Raw genomic sequence first — 17495 nt, 5'->3', positions numbered from 1 at the left:
CTCCAATAAGCCACCTCTATCTGGGCCTGCCACCCGGGCCAAGTTTTACCCAGTGGGCAGACTCACCCATGGCTCTATTTTAGTCCGAGTCTCTCAATGCCTCCCCTTCTTAAGTCCTGTGTTCTGGAGCAACTGGGGATGCAGTCACCCTCTAGTCTGCCATCTTGGATCATCCCATGGAAAGAGCCTGCGTCCGGAGTGGGCAGAGCCGCCTGAAGAAGTCTCTGGCTGCCCTGCCCTGATCCCAGAGGCTGCTTGCAGATCGAAGCTCTCCCTTGGCTCGGGGACTTGTGGCTGGTTCTATGTAGAAAGGCTCTCACTGGGCGGTCTGCTCTGACAAGCTAGCCTTGAAAGGCGCCTCCCACCGCACGGGTCCAGGCTGCTTGGGGAAGTCTCTGACTGCCCTGTCCTGGTCCCTGAAGCTGCTTGCGGGCCGGAGCACGCAGCGCTGGCTCCGGGACTTGGTGCTTGTTCTGATCAGAAAGGCTCTCACTAGGGGGCCTGCTCCGAGAACCTGGAGAAGCTGGCTGTGTGGGTGGGGCCCAGTACCGGAGTGCGCAGGGCTGCCTGTGGATGACTCTAGCTGCCCTGCCCTGCTCCGATAAGCCACCTCTATCTGGGCCTGCCACCCGGGCCGAGCTTTACCCAGTGGGCAGACTCACCCATGGCTCTATTTTAGTCCGAGTCTCTCAATGCCTCCCCTTCTTAACTCCTGGGTTCTGGAGCGACTGGGGATGCAGTCACCCTCTAGTCCGTCATCTTGGATCTAACTATGATATTTCTTCGTTGAGTTTTTTGTTTGGATGTTCTATTGGTGATAATAGGGTATTTAAGTCATCCACTGTTATTATACTGGAGACTAATTCTCCCTTTATGTCCAACAGTGTTTGTTTCATTCAGCTAGGTGCTCCTATATTTGGTGCATATACATTTATATTTGTTATATCTTCTGGATGAATTGTCTGATTAAACAATATAGTGACTTTCTTTGCCTCTTCCAACTGTTTTTGTTTTAAAGTCTATTTTGTCGGATGTAAGTATAGCCATTCTTGCTTCGGGATTCCATTTGATTTTACCTTTTCCTATCCTTTCACTTTCGTTTGGGTATGTATTCGCAGGTGAGGTGATTTTCTTATAGGCAACACATTGTTAGGTCTTGTTTTTTAATCCATTCAGCCAGTCTGTGTCTTTTAGTTGGAGAATTAAGTCCTTTACAGTCTGGGTTATTACAAAGTTTGTACTAGCTCCCATCTTTCTGCTGTTTATCATCTGGTTTTGAATAATCTTTGTTACTTATTTCTTATTCGTCTTAGGAGTTTGATGATTTACTGCATTTACAGATAGTGTCTGATTCTTTCCTATTTTTCATTTGTGTGTCTACTCTTCTAGTGAGATTTATTCTTTTGTGTGCTTTCATGATTGTGTCTATCTTTCTTCTTCTTCTGGGTATAGGATTTTCTTAAGTATCTTTGAAAAGCCAATCTAGTGATCATGAATTCTCTTAGATTATCCTTATCTTGGAAAGTCCTTAATTAATCTTTAATTCTGAAAGATGATCTTGCTGGACATATCCTGGTTGGCAGTTCTTTTCTTTATTTTTTATTGTAAACAAATGGGGTACAACTTGTTTCTCATGAAGTAGAGGCATGCCATTTGTGTATCATACATTTACATAGGGTAATGATGTTTGATTCATTCTGTTATTTTTCCTTCCCCCACCCCTCTCACCCCTCTTTTTCCTCTATATAGTCCCTCCTTCCTCCATTCTTGCCCCCCTCCCACCCCTCATTATGTGTCATCATCTGCTTATCAGTGAGATCATTCATCCTTTGTTTTTTGGGGATTGGCTTATCTCACTTAGCATGATATTCTCCAATTTCATCCATTTGCCTGCAAATGCCATAATTTTATTCTTCTTTATGACTGAGTAATATTCCATTGTATGTATATATATATATATATATATCTCACAGTTTCTTTATCCATTCATCAATTGAAGAGCATCTAAGTTGGTTCCACAATCTGGCTATTGTGAATTGAGCACCTATGAACATTGATGTGGCTGCATCGCTGTTTATATGCTGCTTTTAAGTCCTTTGGATATAGGCCAAGGAGTGGGATAGCTGGGTCAAATGGTGGGTCCATTCCAAGCTTTCTAAGGAATCTCCACACTGCTTTCCAGATTAGCTGCATTAATTTGCAACCCCACCAGCAATGTATGAATGTTCCTTTTTCACCACATCCTCATCAACACCTATTGTTGCTTGTGTTCTTGATAATCACCATTCTAATTGGGGTGAGATGAAATCTTAGGGTGGTTTTGATTTGCATTTCTCTTATTACTAGAGATGTTGAACGTTTTTTCATATATCTGTTGATTGCTTGTAGATCTTCTTCTATGAAGTGTCTATTCATTTCCTTAGCCCATTTGTTGATTGGGTTATTTATATTCTTGGTGTAAAGTTTTTTGAGTTCTTTGTAGATTCTGGAGATTAGTGCTCTATCTGAAGTATGAGTGGCAAAGATTTTCTCCCACTCTGTAGACTCTCTCTTCACATTGCTGATAGTTTCCTTTGCTGAGAGAAAGCTTTTTAGTTTGAATCTATCCCAGTTTTAAAAAGCTTTCTCTTGGCAGTTATTTTCTTACAGGACTTGAAATGCATCATTCCATTCCCTCCTGGCCTTTAGAATTTCTTCTGAGAAATCTGCCGGTATTCTAATGTTTGTCTTGGACAAACATTCTAATGTGACTTGGAACAAATAACCCAATCAATAAATGAGTTAAGGATCTGAACAGACACTGCACAAAAGAAGAAATACAATCAATAAATAAATACATGAAAAAATGTTCACTAGGACTTAGAGAAAGGCAAACAAAACTATTCTAAGATTTCATCCCACTCCAGTCAAAATTGGAATTATCAAGAATACAAGGAATAATAAATGCTGGTGAGGACATGGGGGAAAAGGTACACTCCTACATTACTGGTAGGACTGCAAATTGGTGCAACCATTATGGAAAGCAGTATGGAGATTCCTCAGAAAACTTGGAATGAAACCACCATTTGACCCAGTTATCCCCATTCCTCGGTTTATACCCAAAGGATTTAAAATCAGCATACTACAGTGATGTAGCCACATCAATGTTTATAGCAGCTCAATTTATAATAGTTGCGCTATGAAACCAACCTAGGTGCACTTCAACAGATGAATGGATAAAGAAACTGTGATATATATGTGCAATGGAATATTACTCAGCCTTACAGAAGAATGAAATGATGGCATTTGCTGGTACATGGAGGGAACTGAAGAATATTATGCTAAGAGAACTAAGTCAATCCCAAAGAACCAAAGGCTGAATGTTTCCTCTGATATGTGGATGCTAATTCACAATAAGGGGTAGGGCGAGGCTAGGGAAGAAAAGAAGTACTTTGGATTAGACAGAAGGGAGTGAAGGGAGGGAAGGGGGTATAGGTTTAGGAAGGACAATAGAATGAATTGGACATTATGACTCTATGTATATATATGATTAGTGCTCTATCTGATTATATAACTGGTATAATCCTACATCATGTACAACCAGAAGAATGAAACTTATGATCCACTTATGTATAATGTGTCAAAATATATTCTGTTGTCATGTATAACTAATTAGAACAAATTAAAAAAGGAATTAAGGGAAATGCAAAAAAAAAAGAACTATAATGGTATGACAGGAGAGCTAGTTTGTGATAAAGGTTGAGTTTTTTTAAAGTACTAAATGGACAACTTTAAGGAGTTATATGGGTAATTCATCAACTTGTTATCATCACCACTTTTTTCCCTCATGGATAATGTGTGATAACTATACGTGATCAGGATGGCATTTTCTTGATGCTGTGAAGTGTACTCTTGGGTAAAAAGGTAAAATACTAAAATGCTTTGGAAAAATGTGACTTGATGCTCCTCTTTTGAAGATTTTAACATTCATTCTTTGTCCCATACTTTTGGCAATTTAACATAATAGGTTAGGGAGAGGCTCTTTTGTGATCATGTCTGTTTGGTGTTCTAAATGCCTTCTATACCTGGATGTCCAGGCCTGTCCTAAGATTTGGGAAAATTTCTATTATTTCATTGAACAGGGTTTTGTGTTGTTTTTTGCCTTCAGCCTGTAACTTTTTCCCTCAAGTATGCTGATGATGCAGGTATTTGATTTGTGAATGATGTTCCAAAGATCTTGTAGGATTTGTTAATTCTTTATTATTTTTTCTTTATTTCTGTCTGAATGTCCTATATCATCAGATTGGTCTTTGAGTCCTTTCTTCCACTTGATCTAATATGTTGGTGAGGCTTTCAACAAAGTTTTATTTTTATCTGACTTATCAAGTTTTACATTTATAAGATTTCTGTTTGATTCTTTTTCAAAATCTCTCTTTACTGAATTTGTCATTCACATTCTGCATTCTCTTCAATCGTGTCTCTGTATTCTCTTGAAATTCATTGAGCTTTTTAGAAATCATTCTTTTGAATCCTTTATCCATTATTCACCCACTTTGATATTTCTAGAACCTACTACTACAGAAGTATGAAATATGTGAGGTGCCATATTGCCTATATTTTTTCCTATTTCTTGTATTTCTATGATGACATTTGTGCATCTGTTGGAATGGATATCTCTACTTCTATTGAGAGCCTTCCTAGAAAGTGGTCTTCTCTTGGTGATATGTCTTAGGATATTGGTTTCTTGTACAGTGTTGAGTTGAAGTATAAATGGACTTTGTGGTGTAATCTCCTTGTGACTTTTTGGGCTGCGATTAGTGGATTTTGGCAAAACACACACTGTATCAGAGCCCAAGTGGCCCACTTGCTCTGTAGGTCCTGTAAGAGTGGGGTCCCAGTATAATTCAGGCAGATGCGGTACAGACAGCAGAGTATATGGGGTGCACCCTCTGCGATTATCCCCTACCATGGGAGTAGAAACCCCCTTCAGGTAGTGGCAATCTCCACAGATACCACAGACATTGGCTGTTACTTGAAAGAGATTTCGATACTGGCTGCTCCAATTCCAATGAAGAGCTGGGAACTTTTACCCTCTGTTTAGTCACTGGCACAGTTCCTGGTGTTGCATGACAACCGGGGACTAAGATCACAGCTCCCCCTCTGTGGCACTCACCTCTAGTCTTGTGCAGTCTGACAGGGTGTGGTGGTAACAAATGCTGAGTCCTCTCATAGGTACCATGTTCACAAAAGTAGTGCTCTTTCTCTCTCCCGTTACTGTGGGGGTGACTGTCCAGACCCCCATAGCTGTGCCCACTTGGGGATGGGTCTGTGGCTGGGCATTTTGTCCTCTCTGTTCTTTAAGTTAAGTATCTCCCAAGGTTCATCTGGGACGAGGTCATCACGAGAGCTGGGCGCAATTACTCTCCACCGGGCTGGAGTGTCAGTCAGTGGCAGAACTTAACGTGTGCACAATAAGTAAATATTTTAAAAAAAAAAGCACAAAAACAACAACAGCAGTAGCAACAAAAATAACAACAGGGTCAGGCACAGTGGCATGCCTGTAATCCCAGCAGCTCTAGAGGCTGAGGCAGGAGGATTTCCAGTTCAAAGTCAGCTTCAGCAGCTTAGCAAGGCTCTAAGAAACTCAGCAAGACCCTGTCTTTAGATAAAATATTAAAAAGGGCTGGGGAAGTGACTCAGTGGTTAAGCACCCTTGGTACCAAGACAGAGAGAGAGAGAGAGAGAGAGAGAGAGAAAGAGAGAGAGAGAGAGAGAGAGAGAGAGAGAGAGAGAGAGAGAGAGCAAGAGAAAGGGGAAATATACAGAATAAAATTAAAAATTTTAATTTTACATTTATATTTAAGAAAAAAATATAAAGCAGAAGAAAAGTTAAAAAAAAAAAGGGAAGAGGGGAAAGAGGAAGAAAATAATTAAAAATTAAAGAGAAAAAAAGGTACACACACAAAAATAAAAATCTTCTCCAAGGCACTTGACGGGGAGAGAGTGGATCATCACTATCTGTACCAATCAAAGCTTCTCCAGGTCTTATGCTGTGTGCCCTGTGGACAGAATGAAGGGAAAGAGTCTCTCTCTCTCTCTCTCTCTCTCTCACACACACACACACACATTCCCATTCTTTCCATCAGGATATGATAAAATTCCCACAGGTTCCAGGGAAGCAGCCTCTTATTCCCAGAGCAATAAACTCAGATAGCAGGACTCTTCTCAAAGTAGTTCCCAGTTCAACTCCATGAGAATATACTACCGGGAAGTGCAGAGAACTTCTCCATAGCTCACTCACTTTGCAGGTCCCAGGTCTCTTATCTGTTTTTACCATATGTCTGCATGGTGCTGAATTCTGGGCTCATAGAGCTCTCGCTTTCCCCCATCCATACCCTTGAGTGGGTAATTCTGTTTCCCCTGACCTGCTGCTGTGTGAAAAGTGTGTCGCCCAGCGCCTATTATCCAACATTGCTGGGTTCCTCCAGTTCTCTTTCTCTCTTTCGTTGAATTCCCACAGTCACCCACCTCAGTAAGCAGCTACCCACCTGTTGTCCTTATGGAGAAGCAAGCAGATGCCTGTAATCTGTCATCTTGAAGTCCCAATACAACATGATGATGATATACTATAACATGATTTAATCCTATACTTATTTTACAATTACAATTAGAGAATCATCATTTATCATTTTGTGTAATCATACATAATATTCACTATGTATTTATATAAACATATAAATAAGTCAACTTGAATTGCTTTCCCAGGGCCAGTTTATATTGGTATATTGAGCACTCGTATTCCCTAATTTTATTTCCCAGATACAAATAAAATGGATAATATTCTGTTGTGTTGTGTGTTGCTTTGTTGCAGCCTGGAGATGAAGTGTATCCTATGGATGAGAATGGCAAATGGTTGTACCACAAGTCGGATCTGCAGGCCACTTGGGAGGTATGTTCACATGGCTCCTTCTTTTAAAAGACTACATTTTCAGGCTGTGATCTGACTGTTCCTGTTGGGTTTATGGTGAACAGCAGCCTCTCCTCTCAATGGAAAGTAGCCGGCAGAGCAGGTATTTCTAACCCTAAGTACAGACATATGAAATCTCCATTTCTGGGTGCTGAATAATTCTGAGTTTTGTTTTGTTGAAGAGAAGAATGCCAAGGAAGGGGAAAAGGATGGTGTGGAAGTAGGAAAAAAAGCAAAGGAGATATGTTCTAATGTAACAGCAACTAAAAATGTGTAAACGAGACATGCAAATATTAAATGAATCCTGTGTACAAACAAGGAAAGATATGGAAACACACACCTAGGTGCGGTGTGGTGAAATTTTGGAATATCAGACTTAAGGAGAAAATGTTAAAACTTCCAGACTATTGCAAACAAGCCAATGAAGGAGGCAAAAATCAAATAATGAAAACTAACCCAGGAGAAGGCAGGAAAAGAAGAGGGAAAATGAACAGATGGGAAAACAGAAAATAAATAGCAAGATGAGAGATATAAGTGATATCAGTCATCACAGAATATGTAGATTGTCTAAGCATCCCAGTTAAAGGCAGAGGTTGTCAAAATGGATAAAAACCAAATGCTACTATACTTTTACAAGTAATTTATTTAAGTAAAAAGACACAAAACTTGTTGTGTTAGTGCATGTCTGTAATCCCAGCTACTTGGGAGATGATATAACAGAATGCTACTTTTTAAGTGCACGTGGAACATTTAACAAGACAGACCATTTTCTGAGAAATAAAATAAATCTCAATGTTTTAAAATATTCTAATTATGCAAAGTGCACTGTCTTATGTAATTGGAATTAAATTTGAAATCAATAAAGAATGTTTGAAAAAAATGCCAAATATTTGGAAGCATACATGAAAATAACCCATAAGACAAAAAGGAAACAAAATCTATGTGTTCATATCTTAGCAATTAGAAATTGAATTTTAAAAAATATTAAATATTTAGGGATAAATTTAACAAAATAATTACAATTAGAAATTGAATTTTAAAAAATATTAAATATTTAGAGATAAATTTAACAAAATAATTACAAAACCTTTACAGTAAACACTACAATATGTTGCTAAGAGAAATCAAAGAATCTAAATGAATGGAGGAGCATACAATCCCGTGATACTCAATATGGTTAAGATATTAATTATTCCAAATTCATATGAAGATTTGATGCAACCCAAGTCAAAATTTAAATTGATAAGCTAATTCTAAAATTTATGTGGAAGTGCAAATAATCCAAAATGACCAAACAAGTTGGAAAAAAAAAAAAAAGAAAAGGAGGGATAAATTTGGATGATTTATACTAATTGATTTTGAGAATTTGCGATACAACTACAGTAATCATGGCAGTGACATATTAGCATAAAGATGCATGGACACTCAATGGAACAGAGCAGGGGATGCTAAAATAGACCCAAACGGGTGTATGGTCCAAGAAGTTTCAGACAGGCCAGGGCAGTTCAGTGCAAGAGGGATCATCTTTTCAGTGATGTACTGAAACTGGTTCACACCTGCTTGCAAGAACTGATTGTGAAAATCCTCCTAACTCCAATATTGGTGGTGTCCTATTAGAGTGAGTGCCATCTAATGTGAATAGTTAGACCACAAAAATTGACAAACACTAAAATATGGTGCTTCTCCCCACCCACAGGTAGTTGTTAAACAACTATTTATCAGCATTCTACTGGGGGTGTTCAGAATCTTGATGGTAGTGATAATTTTACTGGTGCATCCATATAATTCATCAAAACACATGCTTCAAATATGTTTAGTTTATTGTATATCAATTGTATTGGTCAATTTTTTTTTCCAGTTAGAAGTTTCCAGAGAGAAAGAGCACATAAAATGAATTTGTTGTGAGTTTTGTTTTGATCTGTTTTGTTTTATTACCAGCATCACTGGATTGAAAATAAAAAAATAAAGTAGTATTTTCAAAGTGTTGGAGAATAAAGACCACTGTCTTTGCACTTTATATCCAAACTATAAGACAAAAATAATGCATGATAAAAGTAGCTTCAAATCATACATGTGCTCAGAAATTTTGTTACATACCAAACCCAACAAAAAACTAATAGAAAAAAAAAGTAAAAAAAAAATCATTAGGAGTAATAATCTAAGAGATACTTCAAGAAATGTATAAACAGAAAGTGATCAAATTAAACCTAAAAAGTATTTAATATCCATAACATAGTTAAGATCAAATAGTATGAGGAAAATATACTCATAATAAACTACAATTAAAGTCTCACTATTAACATCACAGATGTTGGGGGTATATCAAGAAATGTGACCAGGTGTGGTGTCGCATGCCTATAATCCCAGTGGCTTGGGAGGCTGAGGCAGGAGGATAGTGAGAACAAAACCAGCCTCAGCAACTTAGTGAGGACCTAAGCAACTTAGAGAGACCCTGTCTCAAAATAAAATATAAAAATTCCTGGAGATGTGGCTCAGTGGTTAAGTGCCCCTGGCTTCAATCCCCAGTACCAAAAAGCAAAAAAGTATAGACATGCTAAATCCTACCTTTGTTAAGAAAAAAATTATATGTACACTTATATACTTTTTAAAGGTAAGAATTAAAAAGAAACAGAAGAAGTGAGATAAAGTGGAATAAGAAATTAAGATGGAAAGTCCTACTAAAAGACAAGAAATGAAAGAAAAAGACAAGGATTGACAGATTAAAATTAAAACAAGGCACAAAAGTAGAAAGGTGTGTGAAAGTCAAAACTTAAAAGATGGGAGAGAAATATTGTCAAATACTTAGAAGAAAGTTGATGCAGTTATGTTAATATCAGATAACATAGACTTAAAAATCAAAAATGATATTATTAGTGATAGAAGGAGTTATACATAGAGATAAAAAATCCATTTACTGAGAAGATATATAATTTTAAACACATACATACCAAACAAAATATCTTCAAAATATATAAAGCAAAAGAATTGATAGAATGCTGAAAGACATTGACAAGTCTTACTAGTATTAATGGGAGGCTTCTGACATATTCCTTTAAATTACTGAGAAGCCAAACTAGACCTAATTTTAGATATAATGTGTGTATCTGTGTATACGGATATGTATCTATGAGAGAGAGAGTTTGCATTCAAACGTAGGAAAACTTATGTTTGTCACACACACTAGAACATTGATAAAAATTTATCATGTACTATGTCACAGAGACACTCTCAACAGATGTGAAGAAATAGATCATGACTGACATGCTGGTATGCATTGTCAAGACAGAAGAAAGTACACTATAGCACATTTTCCAAACTCATTCAATCAGAGTCCTTTCTCCACCGTTTTTGTTTTTTCCTTCACAGAACAGGTGTTAACCTACCTATTCTGTTTTCCTGACTAAATAATTTACAGTTGGCATTACAAGTATTCATCCTTGCTTCTTGTGAGGTTTCGTTCATGACCTCCTGGCATTTACCCTTCAGGCCTTGGAAGCTTGCAAAGATGCTGGCTTGGCGAAATCCCTCGGGGTCTCCAATTTTAACCGCAGGCAGTTGGAGCTCATCCTGAACAAACCAGGACTCAAGTACAAGCCAGTCAGCAACCAGGTACAACCAAACAGCTTCCCCTGGGGATGGAGGGGGGACCCCCATAGAGTATTTAAGTAACAAGAGGAGGCCTGGACTATGGGTCAGGAAGTCTTCTGGTGGCTCCACAGGATCTCATCAGAAGACCTGGGGCAAATCTTCTCATTTCTCTCAACTTAGGTCCTTAGGAAAAAAGATTTGCATGTTCAGATTAAGGCGAAAGCAAACAAAAATGGTTTTGAAGAGGAAAAGCAATGGGGGTGAAATAAGAATTGCCAGATATTAACACTAACGTGTATTTAAAGCAATGTGAGGTGGTGCAAGAGTCAGAATACAATAAATGGAGATAACGAATATTTAGAAACAGGCCAAAGTATAATCAATGCTCAATAAACAAAGTAGTGCAAACTAATGGTTGAGGGATGAAGTCTTTAGTTGATGGTGTGGAGAAAAAATGGCTAGATATATAGAAATAAACACAGAACTTTCCCTCCTATTACAGTCCCAAATCAACATCCCTTTGGTCAGGAGTTTTAAAAAAGGGGAAATCATTTGTAAATACAATAAAAGATTTTTAGTTCTTTGGAGCTATTGATACAAAGAGAAGCCATGGAAAAATCATAAATAAAACTGATCTGTTTAAATGCCAAACTCTAAAAACACTAGATTTCATTTAATGATTTTGGACTGTGTTACAGCAGTAAAACTTTTGTTTTCTATTTTATTATAATGCTGAACAAAGTGATAGAGTCCTGACAAGTGCCAGTTGGTTCAGCCTTACTGGAAAGAGATTTGACCACGTGTATCAAGAGTCGTAAAAAACATTAGTAATGAAAAAAAAATTTATCAATAACGTAATATGAATAACTAGGGGGATGATTATTTATGAGATGTTCATAGTATGTGAAACCTTGCCAAACTATGTTCTGGAGTTATTTTTGAGGAAAAGAGAAATGAACATGAGATTTAGGGAAAAGACCCAGATACAGAATGCAGAGATTGTATTATTAAAATGGATTTCACTGAAGAATATTTTCTTAAAACTAGGTAGCACTATATTAAATGATGAGGCCCTAATTCTGTGCCCTGATCTCTTGTGCAACCACCTAGATCGAGTGCCACCCCTACTTCACCCAACCAAAACTCTTGAAATTTTGTCAACAACATGACATCGTTGTTGTTGCTTACAGCCCTCTGGGGACCTCTAGGGATCCACTTTGGTAAGTAAATCTGCACATCTCTTCAGGAAGTGTTTCCGTGGGTGGAGGGTATGAAGCCTATGGGAGCCACTTCGCTGGAAGACTGGCTGAGTAATCTGAAGAAAGTAACTACCTTTTCAAGTGCTTTTCCATATAAATGAATTAGAGTTAAGAATATCTTCCTCACTGAGATGTTTTAAGAGTTGATTATATTCAATATATGAAATTATCTATTGGTGCTTGACAAGTATGAAGTGCTCAATAAATGTCATTTCAATTATTATTCAATGAGTTTCCACCACCATGTTCTGAAATTTTTGAATTTTTGGATCTCTGGATTCAGTGGCAGCACTTCTCTTGGATGTGTAAGGATTTTTTCTACACGGATTCTAAGAGTTGTGCCTCTTTTTCTTCTGTTCCTGTCTTCTTGCTTTTCCCTATATGTCTACTGCTAATCCAGCTAAGACTTATTGAAAAAAATATGAGTTTATCCTCAAAAAGTCAGCTCCATCAACTTGCCTCCGTTGGCCTCCCCATGCTAACTGCAGCTCTTCCTTCAGTGAGTTATTTCATGCTCAGAGGCATTGTTATAAGTGACCTCAAGTGTCCTGATAAGTGACCAGGTGAATGGAGAGGCAGGAAGGGTGACTGATGAACTATTGGTTCTCCTCATCCTGGCGAACATGCATGTTTTGATTCTTTTTGAGGGTGAACATATCTTCTCCACCTTTGTTGCATGATGTACTTCTAAACTCACTGGGGAAAAAGTACAGCAAGACAGCAGCGCAGATTGCTTTGCGTTTCAACATCCAGCGAGGGGTGGTAGTCATTCCGAAAAGTTTTAACCCTGAAAGGATCAAAGAAAACTTTCAGGTAAGAAAGTTGCTTTCAAAAATGTGGAAAGATAGTTATGTCTGTTGAAAATTATAATTACTAACACCCACAAACTCCCCCATAATCTCAATTTCATATGTCCTCCTCTCCTCTGTTATCAATGATTCCTCTCTATTGTATAACTCCCACCAACAAACAAACAAGCTGTAACCTCCAAACTTAAAAAACAAAATCCTATGTTTGTATAAATATGTCAAAATAGACACTACTGTTGTGTATAACTAAAACAAACAAATTTAAAAACAAAAAAACAAAATCCAATGTAGACTCACTTTCTTCTCTAGAAATGTTCACTTCTCTTTTCACTTAAATAGCAAACTCCTTGGAAGAGAAATCTGTTCTGGTTGCCTTCAATTTGCTTCCCTTAGCATCTCTTAGACCCTTACAGTTAGATTTTACCCTAACCATGCGAGAGCAACAGAGCTGATCAGGGTGCAGGGACCTCCTCCTGGCTAGATCTCATAGTTAGCTCCCAGTCCTTGTCCTACTAGACCTTTCCACCAAATTTAATATAGCTGATACCTCTTCTTCTTGAAACATTACCTGTTGTAGAAAACTATACGAGATGCAAGTACTGAGGGGATTATCAGGAGTTGAGTTTTGTAATATGAAATCCCCATTCACTTAAGATGACAGCAGATGAAGAAAGGACCATTGAAAAAACTCAATCCACATTAGACAAGGAAAAACAGTACAGAGAAATAATGCAAAGAGGGAGAATTTGGCAGTTTATCTTAAAATTGGAACCAAAATTTATGAAAGTAAGTGTGCTTATTTTATTCTCAACAAAATTTAGCTTCCAATTGCATATGTATGCTGAATTCTAGAAGAAACAAAGTGAATCAAGTGTTGATGTTTCAAAATATGCTTTAAATTATGTGAAAACACAGTATGACACCCCACATTTCTCAAAGGCTTTTGTGGAATGATCATAAAGACAGGGCTTTTGAAGGCCTTTATCTGAAAAGGATTCTTAGTCCTTGAGTTTTTTTCCCCCAAGTCATATTCTTTTGTTTTATCTCCCCAAGTAGATTTGAAACTGCTCCAGACCCTTATTTTAAAAGATCATGCCTATAATTAGAATAAATCTCCCAAATCACACCCACCGATTTCATGAACTGCTGCGTCTTTACTAGACTTTCTTCACCTTGCTATTAGACTTCCTGGCATTTCACAGGAGAGAAAGGCTGACCTATTGGTGAAGCAAAAAGGAAGTTTGAATAAAGACTCATTTTTTAAGTGATTAATTCATTCATGATGTTTTATACTATGTAAGTTTTTATTCTTTCCACTATCTTATAAATTCCAATACTTTGATGATGCTTACTCAAAGAGAAACATTCCTTGAAAAAAGCTCTTGGAAATGATCCATGGAGGAACAATTTCATGTTACATACATGCTATGAAAAGTGATTAAATCAATAACATCACATTTTGTTTAAAAAAGACCACTAATATCACTGACATTATATAAATACAGAAGAGTTATAGAATAATAAAGATATATTCTGGGTTAACTACCATTTTCTTCCTAATGTGCTTAATATCTGTGAGGAATATACAGGAGGAGAAATAAGAGGGTGTTGAGTGACAAGATGACATTTCCCTTTTTATTCCATATCTATTACTTTAACTGTGTATCTACCAGAAAAGCATATGTGTTTATGTACTATTTACATAATTTAAATTTATAAATCATTAAATATGTTAAAATAGGAAGTTAAAGGGTAGGAGAAAATGAGAAAAAAATTATAAACAGATAAACTGTTATAAAATAAGCAAAAATAAAATATAAAAATGCTAATGAAGGACAATTATAAAACCAGAGTGCAAAAAAAAGGATAAAACCAAGAAAAAATAATTAGTATTAAAAAGTAGAAGAGACGTTAACAATGAGGAGAGAAAGCATTTCAAAGATAAAGCAAGTCAAAAGTTTAAAAACAGGCAATTTTAGAGACTAGAAAAATATTTTTAAAAAGAAAAGCATAAGAAGGCAATAGTCCATAATAAAAAATTCAGCATCATATATGGAAATAGAATTCTTCACATTTGGAATTTCAGATTTCTTAAATATGTGTTGTTTCACCTCACTTGCAATTTGTCGTAAGATGTCCTCAGTGTGCCTGTCTCAAAGACAAAGAGCAGAGCAGAATGTCCAGCCCCACATGGATGGGTGGCCCCCAACACTAGCCCAACTCAGACATCCACCAAGATGCTTGTCCACCTCTGAAGGGACCCCACTGATGGCTCTACTCCCTGATCCAAGCCTGACCCACGACTACCTTCAAGAATGTTCTTTTGAAAAAAAATTTAAAAAGAATGTTACTTCGTTTTCATTCTTTCAGATCTTTGACTTTTCTCTCACTGAAGAAGAAATGAAGAGCATCGAAGCCTTGAATACAAATGTCCGCTTCGTGGAACTGCTCATGTAAGTTCTGGGGATCACGAATCTGGCACGAGCCCTCCGTAGGGGATTGTTAAGTGTCAATCAACAAGGTTCCTTGGAGCCCTGACCTCTGTTCACAGAAAGCACCAGGGTAAAGACTGGGCAGCACGTTCTGAATATTAAACACTGTGGTGAAATACTCACGGCTTCCTGGAACACGATGCCATCCAGTGACAGGTTAGGACATGGCAGACTTAGCACCTCCAGGAGAATTAATTCCTAATGTACAAAGCCATGTCCCCAATTCCCCCCTCCTCCAGCCACACCCTACACCCTCAATTACCACTCAGTTAATCCCTATCAGGGGATTAATTCACGGGTTGGGTTAAGACTCTCACGACCCAATCGCTTCTCCTCTGAACCTTCTTGCGCTGTCTCACAGTGAGCTTTTTGGGGACACCTCACATCCAAACCATAGCACGTGGGCCGGTAATGATAACACTCTGCATGCCAACTCCGTACTGTGCTTCGGTTCCGAGTAGAAGGCTGATGTGGTGCCAGCCAGTCTTTCCACACCCCACCCCTGCACACACGCACTGTCATACCCAGGTGCTGTTCAGAGCACCAGGTAAGGGTGCTGGCCGGTGGGGAACCGGGGCAAGAGGAGGGAGAGGAACAGGCGAACGCAGGAGGTGGGGGAGGTCTTGGGATTCTCACGGTCGTGCTGCTGAGTTTTCCATTTTCCTTTGGTGAAACTGTTTTGGCAGGTGGTGTGATCACCCGGAGTACCCCTTTCATGACGAATACTGACTTCAGAGAGGCCCCCCTGGATTTTACTCTCACGTGTGTCAGCGCCCGGGGCTGGTGTTTCCTGGTCATGGAAATGAAAGGGGTTTCCCTGTCCCTCGATGATGTAATGATGGAAGCTTTCCACACTTATCTTTTGTGACCTTAGCTGTGAAGAAAAATCTTTACATCTCCTGAAATAATTACTAATTACTAAGAGTTATCTGCCAGCATAGTTTTAGATCAGTGTCTTCTAGGTTCCAGATGAAAAACATTAGACTTTAGAAAGTACTTCAAAGGTGACAAATAGAGACAAATTACACATGAAAATGGGCATTATCCGAAGTAGTCTGAGTTCTTAGACCCGGTAACAGGACAGCAGAGAGGCGGGAGTTGGCATGTGCCAGGGGGCAGCAGTGGCCTGATGGTCTGGCACTGATTGTAATACAGGCACAGCTAAGAGAAGAACACACAGCAGTACTTTTGCTATTATTTTGTTTGTTTTTGCAGTGCTGAGGATGAACTTAGGGCCGCTATGCTAGACAAGGCTCTGCCCCTGAGCTGCATCCCTAGCCCTTGGCTCATGCATTGTTAACAAGGAAGTGATTTCCTGCATCTTGAGTAGATAAAGGAGAAATGTAGAAAAGCCTAAACATCGATTTTATTAAGCACAGTTGTCAGCAGAGTCTTGATGATTTTGTTGTTATTGTTTATTTCCATGCAGTGTGTGCCTGTTTAGCTTTCAGTTAGTTTTAAGGCTAGATAGTTACTGGTTCCCCATACAACCTTACAGGGACCCGCACCCACATACCTGGTAATCCAGCTGTGTCTTACCATTACTCTAGTTCATCATGCACCCACCATTGTGTGAAGTGACTTGAAACAACCAACATTCACCAATAAGCCCGCTACCAGAAAACAGTAAAAAGAAAGGTATTTTAAAAGAAGGAATTTTTAAAGGAGGTTTTAGAAAACACTGGAAGATGAGACCTTATAAAATTATTATTCTTAAGACCTTAAGAGAATTATTGGGATAATAATTTGAATTTCAAAACAGTAGCCAGTTTAAAAGAACACTGATAATTTTACCATATGTAAGTTTTTAACAAGTGAATAAGATTATTAGAACTCAGCTATACAGATGTACTTATTTTCAAGTCAACTAAAGAAATACATTTTATTCCCATTGGGTCACTTTCAGAAAGCTTTTAGAGAGTTCTCCAAAACTTGTTTTTCCACGATCATTTAATTATGAATAAAATTCAACAACCTAAAGATAATTTCTGAGAAATTATCACTTTAAAAAATTTGATCTATTCACATTGTTTTCAACGATTCCAATGTTAACAGTGCATTCTCTAGAAAATGTTTTGTTCACAAGAAATAAAATGTGATGATTTGTTCCACCAAATGAATCCCTGTTCTATTTCTCAGAAAGGAGAAGGGAAAGAATCATCTGAATCCATGTAAATTACAAGGCTTTGGTGGTGTTCCTACTGGGCAGTTAGCACTGGGAAGAGAGGGTGCACCTCATCATGGGGGTACATGATGAAAGAAGAGAAAGCTCGAGGCCTCACCCCTGTTGTCCTGACCCTTCAAAATCCTCCAAGGGAGTTGCTGTGGGGGTAGGAATAGAGACAATACCCGTGCATCATTTTTAAAAGACAAGCATTGAGAAAGAGTCCCAGCAGATTTC

The 17495-nt window shown here is 38.1% G+C and overlaps 1 protein-coding gene across 1 annotated transcript in view; it reads left to right on the top strand.

Moving 5' to 3' along the window:
• The window catches only part of Akr1d1 (aldo-keto reductase family 1 member D1), a 50344-nt gene extending 33143 nt beyond the window's left edge, over positions 1 to 17201 (top strand). The window contains exons 4-9 of the mRNA XM_047561399.1: positions 6851 to 6928; positions 10433 to 10555; positions 11645 to 11754; positions 12441 to 12606; positions 14973 to 15055; positions 15781 to 17201. Of these exons, the coding sequence (XP_047417355.1) occupies positions 6851 to 6928; positions 10433 to 10555; positions 11645 to 11754; positions 12441 to 12606; positions 14973 to 15055; positions 15781 to 15823 (603 nt within the window). The 3' untranslated portion in view covers positions 15824 to 17201. The remainder of the gene's footprint in view (positions 1 to 6850; positions 6929 to 10432; positions 10556 to 11644; positions 11755 to 12440; positions 12607 to 14972; positions 15056 to 15780) is intronic.
• Positions 17202 to 17495: the final 294 nt, after the last annotated feature.

Source organism: Sciurus carolinensis, chromosome 8 (assembly GCF_902686445.1).
Source record: "Sciurus carolinensis chromosome 8, mSciCar1.2, whole genome shotgun sequence".
NCBI classification, from domain to species: domain Eukaryota; kingdom Metazoa; phylum Chordata; class Mammalia; order Rodentia; family Sciuridae; genus Sciurus; species Sciurus carolinensis.
This window is presented reverse-complemented; position numbering and strand designations above follow the sequence as displayed.